Source organism: Limulus polyphemus, unplaced genomic scaffold (genome assembly GCF_000517525.1).
Source record: "Limulus polyphemus unplaced genomic scaffold, Limulus_polyphemus-2.1.2 Scaffold4573, whole genome shotgun sequence".
Taxonomy (NCBI): Eukaryota; Metazoa; Arthropoda; class Merostomata; order Xiphosura; family Limulidae; genus Limulus; species Limulus polyphemus.
The window spans coordinates 30,222-42,229 of NW_013670183.1; the positions used below are offsets into that span (position 1 = coordinate 30,222).

Consider the following 12,008-nt stretch of genomic DNA (forward strand, 5'->3'; position numbering starts at 1 on the left):
GATGCTTTTTTGTAATTTTATCTCTTGAACACTTTGTGAGTCAAACTGGTTTTTTTACTTGTAGCTACCCATTTCTTTCTATAAGGAATATGTTTACCTTGAATATTTAAAAAATTTTCACATCTGATCAGTGTCTCCAAGAAATTCAGCTGCCCAATTTACAATTCTTGTTGCATCCCTTCAAAATTTGCTTTTTTGAAATTTCTAACAAAATATCATTATTCCTTATCTCCATATGCAGCAAAACATTGAACCTGACAGAGCAATGATCGCTTGCACCCAGATGTTCCACAATTTTCACCATCAATCATTTCTGTATTTGAAGTTAACAATAAATCTAAAATAACATTGTTTCTAGTTGGTTCCTTGACTAACTGGTGAAGAAAGCCATCTTGAACAGTTTCCAGAAACCTTTCTTTCTCATGGTTTGACTCCCATTTCCCAATCTATATTTTCCCTGAAATTGCTGTTTCTACTGGATTTTATCTTATGTATTTAAAGATAAACAACGATCTTCTTTTGAAATATGTATCACAACAGAACGAAAATTAGGCTACACATATAACAGTGTCTCTCAAAAAGTCGTTTTCCCATTAAGCCATATTGAGTGCGTAAGAAATGTAATATCAAATCAGAAGATTACATTTCAGTTTCTGTCTACAAATATGTAAATATAAGCTATGCAGTGTCAGGTTGCCTGATAAAGAAATAAACTGAGAAAGTAGACAACAGATTTTAAATTTGTGGTATTCTAAGGATAAAGTAGCACACAGTTATTAAATTTGTGGTATTCTAAGGATAAAGTAGCACACAGTTATTAAATTTGTGGTATTCTAAGGATAAAGTAGCACACAGTTATTACTCAAACTTTGCAATAACTATATATTAATGAACTTAGTACAGAGAAGGACAAGTGTGGTGGTTTGGTTTGTTGTAAGTAGAAAGAAAGAGGATGTGAAGTCAGAGTAAAAAAAAAGTTTATTAGTAAATGAAAGAATTACTGATCATTTGGTTCATTGCTCTATGGATTGAATAAACTATTCAAAAAATGAAACTGGTGAATTAAACAAAAAGTAAAACTTTACTTAAGAATAGACTAAAATGAAGCAGCTGCTTGACTAAAAGGAAAAGGTAAACTACATGATCAGCATACTGGTAAAAGTTAAAACAAGGTCCAGACTCCTACAGCACATCTTTGTTCCTTCATGATAAAAACCAATCTCATATTATTTCTGTAGCTGGCCAATCAGAATGATTTGGATCACAAATCCTTATACACAACAAAAAGTAGAACACAGTATTACTATTCCATGAAACAGTAGATAATTGTTTTGGATGTATATGCAGTTTACACATATTACATTGTCAAGAAAGTCATTAAGTTAATTTCACTTTAGCTACCTATTGTTCTGTGTCATCCCCCAGAGATAACACGGTCTGCCAGTAGGAAAATAGATGTAAAACTTTACCTTGTGTGTGAAATCTCGAGGTTACTATCTCCCTTCCTTTCTGATTGTAACTACAAGTCACATGGGTAGCATAAGACACTCTAGGGAAGCCTGACGTTACTAAGTAATATGAGGTTTAGTAAATATGGAACAGAATAGGTCTTGAAAGAAAAACAGTCTGTATCTAGATCTCCAGTAAAAGGCATAAATATAAACAGTGCTTGTGTCTTAAATAAAGATTTTTTTATTGGAGCCTTGTGCAACCATATCCAGTCTTTTAATTTCTTTATCATTTACTCAAAATTACTTTGAAATAAGTATCGTGATTGAATCTCCTGTTATTCTGCTATCACTAAAGGAATTCAGTTCCACCTGAAAATACCACAATAAATAAGACTTGTGAGTTATAGCTGATAACCGTATGATTATTGTCACTTCCTATCAGGTACGGTACTTGCAAGGTAACTATTATTATATATTTAATAGTCTACACTTACCCCATGATTTTAAAACTCTAAGTACATTCTAATCACACTATATTAAAATAAAGACTTTTAAATATCCTAAGCTAATTTTTTAAAACACTTTCTTGGTCAAAGTTCATCACAATTACAAGATATTGTAATAACTTGGAAAGAGAGGATCAGGGTTAATTACACAGACAGACGGGAGAGGCTCCTTTCCAGGATGGTGCATGGCCTAAAAGCAAGGAAAACTGCTGTAAATTTTACAATTTTTTTATGTTTTCTACAAATATACACACAAGTTACCTTAGTTAAATATTGGTTAATTTCACTGTATAAATCTAAAATCTAAAACATGTTTCTCTCATTATTCTCATACAATCATAAACCTTTATATTTCAAAAACAAAAATCTAATGTTATCAGTTTAAACAAACATTTGAAGGTCATATTAAAAATGTTAGTTACATAATATTTTTTAAATAAGAGCAAGTTGTTAAAGTCTCACATATTGCTATTTTTTGTTATTTGCCAAAATGGATTTCCTGGCAGAGAAAGGATTAATTACACTGTGCAAAGCTTCTAGAAATAATTAAACCTTGAATTCTTTTAACATTTTTATACATGAAGAATATCAACTATTTGAAAGTCCTTAAAGTCTACTTGATTATATGGTGATAGTTCTTCCATCATGATTATTTGACAATGAATCCTTATTTTATTTCTTCTGTTTGAAGCATGTGACTTAGCTACACACATCACGTGAATTCAAACACTTTCACAATCGAGTGTGGAGGTCATCAGAGAAATTCTGTTGTTGGTATGAGGAAGTCTGATTCTGAGGTTCTGATTCTTTTGTAAACCATATCAATAAATGTGTTTAGCTATTTCCATAAAACTGAACAATGTACTTTGTGAATGCTCTCAGACATCTAAGAAATGGTAAACCATATTGACTGAGGTTGTAACATTAACAATTCCAGGAAAGTTTCAATCTCAACTACCACATGATTAATGTAAACATATGGGCAGTACCATAAAACTCCACTAACTGAATAATCCAGATCTAAGTTCCTGCCTATCGAACAATGTGAGAAACTCCTACCTATTTCTAGTTGTAACGAAGCACCACAGAATGACTTGGATCAATTGGTAAGTTAGACATATCGAACAATGTGAGAAACTCCTGCCTATTTCTAGTTGTAACGAAGCACTACAGAATGACTTGGATCAATTGGTAAGTTAGACATATCGAACAATGTGAGAAACTCCTGCCTATTTCTAGTTGTAACGAAGCACCACAGAATGACTTGGATCAATTGGTAAGTTAGACAAATATGTGGCAAATGATCTTTAATCATAAGTGCAAGGTAATGGACTGGAGTTATAAGTCAAAATAAATAGTTACAAGTACAGAGAATTGGTTATAGAATCATGTCTGAGTATTGGTAGCAATCCAGTTATTAATTAAATAGTCCTATCTAATCAATAATACAACTGAATGTTTTATTTAGTCTGGCTTTTGGCACTTTCTGATTCAACATCTAAATGTTTTAATTTAGTCTGGGTTTTGGCACTGTCTGATTCAACATCTAAATGTTTTAATTAGTCTGGCTTTTGGCACTGTCTGATTCAACATCTAAATGTTTTAATTAGTCTGGCTTTTGGCACTTTCTGATTCAACATCTAAATGTTTTAATTAGTCTGGCTTTTGGCACTTTCTGATTCAACATCTAAATGTTTTATTTAGTCTGGCTTTTGACACTGTCTGATTCAACATCTGAATGTTTTATTTAGTCTGGCTTTTGGCACTGTCTGATTCAACACACATCCATCTGAATGTTTTATTTAGTCTGGCTTTTGGCACTGCCTGATTCAACATTCATCATCATGACAGTACAATTAAATTATTCTAATTTAAGATCTATGTGGACACAAACACATTAGTAATAGCTGGTCTTGCCAAGTTTAAAAGACTAACCAGGGGATCAAGAGAATAAAGATCTCTGTTTATTTGTATGTGTATTCTTAAGATAATAGGATGGGAAGACACAAGTTTAAGATATGGAAGAAACACAGGCTAAGTCCTAGTTAAGACAGAATTATTTTATTAATAAGATGATTTAGCAATGAAATGAGTTGCTAGCATCAGTGGTGACGGTCAAAACTTTACAGAAATTTAATAGTAAAATCAGTAGTGTCCAAAAATAAATGGTGCGTTTAAATTTTTACTTTTCTTAAGGGTAGGTGTGTAAGGACCAAATGTTCCATCATTGTCCATATAGGGCACTGTTTTTGAATCTCTTCCTATAGTTGATTGCACGAAGAAATTACTACCATTCAGTTTGAATGTTTACATACTCTTGGAATGAATAAACTTCTCATTATTTGTATAAACTCTATTCATGAAAAATTAAAATTTAATCCATGCAAAATCGAAGAATTCTCAACTGAAGTTAACAGGTAAAACCAATATTACAAGAGTTACCTGTTACTGCAAGTTTTATAACTTGCCAGCTTGTTCATTACCCATTTTCTTACTTCTACAACTACCCTCAAATCAGTAATACGTAAAAATAATAATGTATTTTTATCAACATCTGTTAAATCAAGTTTTATTCATTCAACAGTTCAAGGTTATCAGACTTATCATACAAACATCAAATGCTAGTATTAGTGTTACTATTACAATAGTTATTTTAAAATATAAGGCTAGGTACTTAGAGAATTTCACATAATTATTATATTAGTTCACCTTAAAAAAACAATAATCAGCTAGAAAACTAATAAAACCTTCTTAGAAACAGATAAAATATTGAGATAATTTATCAGATTATCACAAAAATTTTTTATTAACTTAAAAAAAAGCAACTAAGAAAACTTTTCAAAGGACAAGTTGGAGACACTGCTATTTTACCACTTGCTTCTAGCAATATGCATAAAAGTACATTTTTATTTAAACAAAGTTTATGTATTAAATCATTTTTATAATGTGCCTATAACTTGTTAAGTCTTATGAACATAGACAAAATAAATTATCCAACACAAATTCAAAGTACAAATTCACACCATGGCATTAAGCAAACCATTCCACAAACTTATAAAACTAAAAAATTTTCTTTTAAGTGAATGTGAGCATCTAGAGTTGTAAAGTTCAATCTTATCACCCTAAATGTTAAAATTTGTACTTCATACACATTCATTACACCACTTAAAGAAACCATTCATAGATAAAGTGTCCAAAACAATTAATAATAGCTAACCCATGAATCAAATCTCCTCTACATTTCAATCCTTAAATGCTTTGGAGAAAACAATTCTAAACTTTCAGTTATCCTTCATTCATAGTTTAGTTCAGTAAGTTAATCATTATTCTTGAAGACTGTTTGTGTTTTTCCAACATATTAATGTCTTTCCTCTAGTAGTAGAACTTTGAAAGCAATTCTACATCTTAAATTACTAAAACGTTAACATGGAGAGTTGGGACTTTCTCCTTCACCATAACTTAAACATTATTTTATGGTCATACTTTGCCAGGAACCTTGTCATTCGTTAAACTTCCCAACTTTTTTAAACAAGTTCAGAATTAATATGGTCATCTTGTTAATCAATCACGTTTTCCTCTAGCTATTGGCTCTAGCATGCTCAGGATGAGGAATATTACTTATTAGTTAAATGAGTTAAATCTTCATTAGTAAAACTAAAAGTTGAAAGTAGAATTTAGTAACCCAGCCAATTCACAGTTGTCAAAAAATAATACAGTGACAAACAATACTAAAAGAAATACATTTTAAAATTGAACTTAAGTAACGCTATAAAATATTTGATATACACTCACTGACTTAGTTACTGTAGCCTGTAGGCTTAGATAGAGTTAGATATACAGTTTTAAGTTTAACTTTAAATTTTTAATAATAATATTATTATTAATATATTAAATTCACAATAAAAAAGCAAAATATATGCTTGCAGCTCAAACCTTAAAAATCTATTTTCACAAACTTTCTTTTTTGTTTCTCTCAATATATATTATAATTAAATAATCTGGTAAAATGGCATAATTTTATTAATTGTTTTTTCCCATAACAACTGAAATTAGCTTTCAAAATATGCTCTACGTTTACTATTCGTCTGTACCGGATGTAATATATTAGCAGTGTTGATAAAATACCAAAAGTGAAACCATATGTTCAGTTCTAAATGTTGTAATAATGGTAACTCGTTGCAATACATGATATTGATACTCATGTAATGTGTTTTATACAATATATATATTTACATAATAGACCAATTTATGTCCGCTTTTAAATTTCAAATAGCCTGTAAGCGATAATATTATTTTATTTTCCTACGACTTCCGGTTACGCACGTTAAATTTAAATGATAAATTACATTTAAAATAATCACTCTGCGGAATTATAGTATTTTGCAGTTACTGTAAAATAATTCTTTTTAACAAGAAATACATAGCTAAAGCAGTGTGTGTAAAGGGCGTGCCAAAATATAGTACCCTACCACGTGTTAACCGTATATTAATCCGCAAATATGGCGCTATCCGTGTAAAAGATGGTTTGTGATTGTTGTGTGCTTGAACAATCGAGGGTACAAGATGGAAACTAACAAAAATAACTCATCAACACTGTTTTATCTTACTCCAGTAGAAACTAAGGATGAATTAGATGAGGTAACTGAGAACTTTTTAATTTTTATTGAAATCTTTTATATATGTCAAATATATAAAGTGCTCGATGACTGAAACTATACAGTATTTGCATTGTACAAAGAATAGGAAACTTGCGCAAAATTTCCAATATTGCACGTTAGGTGGCGTTTTAACATGGGATTGTGCAAGCTCAGGGATTAAAATACGTTTAAAACAAACCGTGTGAAATTTGATTGTGTATCCTTGTTATTAAATTTAAAAATGAATTTCTTCTAGCACAATATGATTGAACACCATTAATTTTAAAGTATAAACTATAAATAAATGTTTTTGTTTTTTCATTTATACATGAACTTGTAAGTTTTTACCTTTTCACTCATTACGAAAGAGTGATTGTGACTGAAACTCTAACTTTTATTAATTCTTGTGAACGATAGTAAAGTTAATTCAAGTACAATAATAATAATAGATAATATGTTGTTAACCCTTAACCCAAAAAATGTCATTTTTTAAATGACTTAAATTGAAATGATAATAATTGCATTTCATATGCTTTAATCTAGCTCACATCATAACAGTTGTTCATTTAATTGATGATATAAATAACACCTTGACCCATACTATGTCATATCTCAGCTTACCTGATGAGTCCTGGTATTGGGAAAAAGTGACCTTATCAGCACTGAATATGACAAGATATAGTGTGGTTGACATATTATGAAGTGTTCTCCTGTACTCCCACTCATGGGTTCTTAGAAATAATAGTTTATTACTTAGTTGGTACTACAGTTTCTAGCACAGAATATTAACTTTGTTAGACAACAAAACCTAGTTCTATACTATGAGCATGTCATACTGAAAACTTCTTATTTGAATTAGACACTGAAAGTACATGTAACATGCATTTTTAAAAACACCAATTTCTGTTTACTTCTGTGAAATTAACTAGTATAAAAGCAATTAATCAGGTGGTAAAGCCACACAAAATGGATTTTGTAAAAGTACTTTCACATTTAATATTTTGGCCCAGGTCTACATCAAATTATTAACATATTATAATGTAATAATACTTTTTACTGGATTGCTAGATCTTCTAACTTTTCAAACTTGAAATTTAGTGTATGTATGCTATAATCCTGCATTAACATAACATTTAAAGACAAGAATGGTCTGATTGGCACATCCAAACTGTCCCATCCACTAAGCTTAACAGTTTTTGAAAAAAAAAACGACTTAAAGCCTTTCCTTATCATTCAAATATAATTTACTACTACTACTACCACTTTTGAAGGCAACTCATTTCAAACACGAAGTATCTTGTTAAAAAACTAAAACAGTCTTAGCTGAAGTTTACTACTACCCTTGCACAATTTATATTTGTATCTTCTAGTCCTACCATTCTTAACATTAAGTATGAAAAAATAAGATTCCCTCTAATTTTACCTTTTTCAAGAAAATATAATTTCAGAGATATTAACGTGTCCTCGTATGACAACCTTTCCATTCTAGGTATCATCCTAGTAGTCCTCATCTAAACTCTTTCCAGCAATTAAATGTCCTTTCTAAGATAAAGAGCCGAAGACTGGACACAGTACTTCAAATGTGGCCTAACCAGTGACATGTGCAGCGAAATTATAATCTCTCTAGATTTGTATTCAATATTTTTGTAGATAAAACCCCAAATCCAATTTGCCCTTCCACTAGAAATAGCACACTGCTTGGATGGTTTTTCTTCCATAACATTGTTAAGATTATTCCCATAAAAATTTATTTCGGTTCAAATTATGATAACCCACAAGAATTACTTGTCATTTATTGTAATTAAAACCCATCTGCGATTTATTCACTCAACTCGCCGAATGATCTAAATAATTTTATAAAGCAGCATCCTCTTCCTTACAGCTAGCTACACCCAAGACCTTAGTATCATCAGCAAACTTAAACTATTATTGATCTTTCTGTCATTTATAACACTGATAAAAAAAGAGCAAAGAACCTTACATTGAGCCCTGAGATACCTCACTTATGACATTAATCCAACTTGGCTGAACTCTATTTATAACAACACTGTGCTTTTTACATCCAGCCACATTTCTGTTCAATGAGCCTTCTTTTCTCCACACCTATAGAGATGATTTTTTTTACAAGTCTTCTATGTGACACTGTTTAAGATGCTTTCTGAAAGTCCATATACACCAAATCCATACTTACTTGCATAAGCAGTAACCCCATAAGCAGTAACCCCTTCAAAGAATGTCAAAAGATTAGTAAGGTAAGATTTGGCCATAATGAAACCATATTGACTATACGACAACATTGTAAATTTTATTTAAAGACTTTTGAAAAACTTTTCTCATAACTGATGCAAGACTAATGGATCTATAATTACTGGATAAATTTATTATCTCCCTTGAAAAGAGGAGTTGCATTAGCTAATTTCTAATCCTCTGGTACCTGCCCACTGTTCAGTGACTGACAAAAAAATAGTAGCAAGTGGCTCACATATCCAAACTTTAACCTCCTTTAATAAACTTTGGTGAAATATTAACTGGCCAAGAAGCCTTATCATTCTGTAATCTTCACATTTTTTTTGTTTTTTCTAAACAAGCTAGCCCACTATTTGACTAGAGTAGCTCAACGGTTGGCGGTAGGTAGTGTTGAACAGCCAAGTTCCTTCTAGTCTAATTCGATGATGAGAAACCCTAAATTAAAATCATTACTAAATAAAAATTATTTAGAATAACACAATACCAACGTTATTTACAAAATAACGTGCAATAACTGCCCAGAATTCTACATCAGAGAAACGGGGAAAAAAATTGGAAACCAGATTCACACAACACAATAAAAACCGTCCCATGTTTTTCACCATTGCAACTCAAAAAACCATAGTATATCTATTAAAAACACAGTAATTTTAAACAAAGAACCAAACATAAACAAACGAAAAATCAAGGAATCCATCTTAATTGAACAAAACAACCCTACTCTAAACCGACATCCTGGGGTGCCAAGATATCTCTTCTAACTCTTGCAACAGTATCCAATCAATTAATTGTACCTGATGATGACAAAACCTTGTCGAAACGTTGTACATTTGCTGTTATGTTAAACTTATATTAAAGTTTTTCTTCATTACCCATTCAAGCCGTCTCCAACCATTATTAGTATCCAGTCATGTTACCTCTTTGTCCCATACTTCAGTGGAAGAAGGGAGTTTTTGGAATGGATGTTTTACATTAAAATAGGGTAGGGGTTGGCTTGTTTGCTAAGACTATTAACTCAGCTGTAAGAGAAGATTTAAATTAAGACTAGACAGTGGTGAGGGCCTAGAAAAACTAAATGTAAAAATAATAAGAGGCAGAGTGAAGTTTAGCACAGGAAATTCATATAGAAGTAGTTATAATGATAGGTTTAATTGTTACTATTGTAATTCTAGAGGTATAAGAAATAAAACAGATGACTTCAGAGCAATGGTAAGAATGGAGGATTTTGATATCATGGGAATAACTGAAACATATTTAACCGTAGATAATTTTGATGACAGAAATTTCTTTGAATTACAGGGATACAGGCTATTTAATAGGGATAGAGTATTAAAGAGGGGGGGTGGCTTTATATGTAAAATGTGAGTTACATCCTGTTGAAGTTAAGAATATCAAAGATAATAGCAAGGAGACTAAATCCATTTGGGTTGATATTAGTGGATATAAAGGGAAAAGGCTTTCCGTGGCAATTTGTTACAGACCACCAAATGATACTGATGGAACTAGTGAGAAACTTTACAAAGAGGGTATGATTTCAGCTGTAAATGAAGTCATAATTATGGGTGATTTTAACTTCAGGAATACAGATTGGAAAATGCTAAAGTCACACCATGAGGGAGAAAAATTTTTGGAAATTGTCCAGGATGGCTTTCTTCACCAATTATTCAAGAAACTTACTAGAAACAATGCTATTTTAGACTCATTGCTAATTTCAAATATAGATATAAATGAGAGGGTGGAAATTGGAGAACATCTGGGTGCAGGTGATCATTGCTCTATTAGGTTCAATGTTTTGCTGCATATGGAGATAAGGAATAATGATATGTTGGTTACAAGTTTTAAAAATAAATTTTGAAGGGATGCAAAAAGGATTGGGCAGCTGAGTTATTTGGAGACGTTGATCAGATGTGAAAAATTTTTAAATATTCAGGGTCAATATTTTCTTATAGAAAGGAAAGGGTAGCTGCAATTATAAAATCAGATTGGTTCACAAAGAGTTTAAGAAATAATATTAAGGAAAAGCAAAATAAATTTAAGAAATTTAAATTGACTGGTATGACACTGAGACTTAGAAGATTATAGAAGATCAAAAATGCTGGTGAAACAGTAAATTAGGACATAAAAAGGATGTAGGAGAAAAGCTTGGCTGAAAATGTAAACATTTGCAGTGAGGAGTCCTTTAAATACATTAAGGGTAAACAAATTGTTAGTATAGGGTAGGACACTTGAGGAATGATAAAGGAAGGCTAGTATCTGATGATTATGAGATTGCCGAGTTATTAAATTCTGATTTTTCTTCAGTTTTTACTAATGAAGATTTTAGCAGTATTCCACATCTTGAACAGTTGATAAATGGAAACGAGATCAAATTCTGAGCTTGTTAAGAAAAAAATTGGGAAATATGAAAAATGATAAGGCTCTTGGGTCAGATAATATTTTCCCAAGGGTTTTGAAGGAGGTTAAAGATTGTATATGTGAGTCACTTACTACTATTTTTTGTCAGCCCTTCAATAGTGGGCAGGTAGCATACGATTTTAAGTTAGTTAATGTAACTTCTCTCTTCAAAGGAGGTGATAAAAATTGTCCCAGTAACTATAGACCCATTAATCTTACATCAGTTGTGGGAAAAGTTTTGGAAAGTATGTTAAAAGATGCTTTGCAAAGTCAATTAACAAAGTTTAGAATTTTATTGGATAGCCAACATGATTTCACTAAGGGAAAATCTGGTGTATCTGGATTTTCAGAAAGCATTTGACAAGATGCCACATAAAAGGCTTGTTAAAACATTATCTCTATAGGTGTGGGGGATAAGTTAGCAAACTGGATGGAAAAGTGGCTGGATGGAAGAAAGCAGGGGTTGTTACAAATGGAGTGCAATAAAACTGGAATGAAGTCACAAGTGTGGTACCTCAGTCTTAGTACCTTTGCTCTTTTTGATTTACATCAATGATATAGATGAAGGAATGGTCAATAAGTTACTCATATTTGTAGATGATATTAAGGTCTTAGGCATTGCTAGCTGCGAGGATGATGCTGCTGAATTATAAAAGGATTTAGACCATTTAGTCAATTGGGCAAATAAATGGCACATGCGTTGTATTTATAATAAATGGAAGATAATGCATGTGAGATATCATAATTTGAATTATAAATATAATTTGGATGGG

The 12,008-nt window shown here is 31.4% G+C and overlaps 1 protein-coding gene and 1 long non-coding RNA gene across 2 annotated transcripts in view; one reads left to right on the top strand and one right to left on the bottom strand.

Annotated features, from left to right (window-relative positions):
- Positions 1 to 960: 960 nt before the first annotated feature.
- On the bottom strand, positions 961 to 5,864 carry LOC106471366. The gene is made up of 2 exons (XR_002613239.1): positions 5,750 to 5,864; positions 961 to 2,147 (listed from the first exon to the last, which is right to left on the bottom strand). It is a non-coding gene; the product is annotated as an uncharacterized LOC106471366 (long non-coding RNA).
- A 573-nt stretch (positions 5,865 to 6,437) lies between these two features.
- The window catches only part of LOC106471365 (integrator complex subunit 3-like), a 52,214-nt gene continuing 46,643 nt past the window's right edge, over positions 6,438 to 12,008 (top strand). Inside the window, exon 1 of the mRNA XM_013931964.2 lies at positions 6,438 to 6,595. Within this exon, the coding sequence (XP_013787418.1) occupies positions 6,521 to 6,595 (75 nt within the window). The 5' untranslated portion in view covers positions 6,438 to 6,520. The remainder of the gene's footprint in view (positions 6,596 to 12,008) is intronic.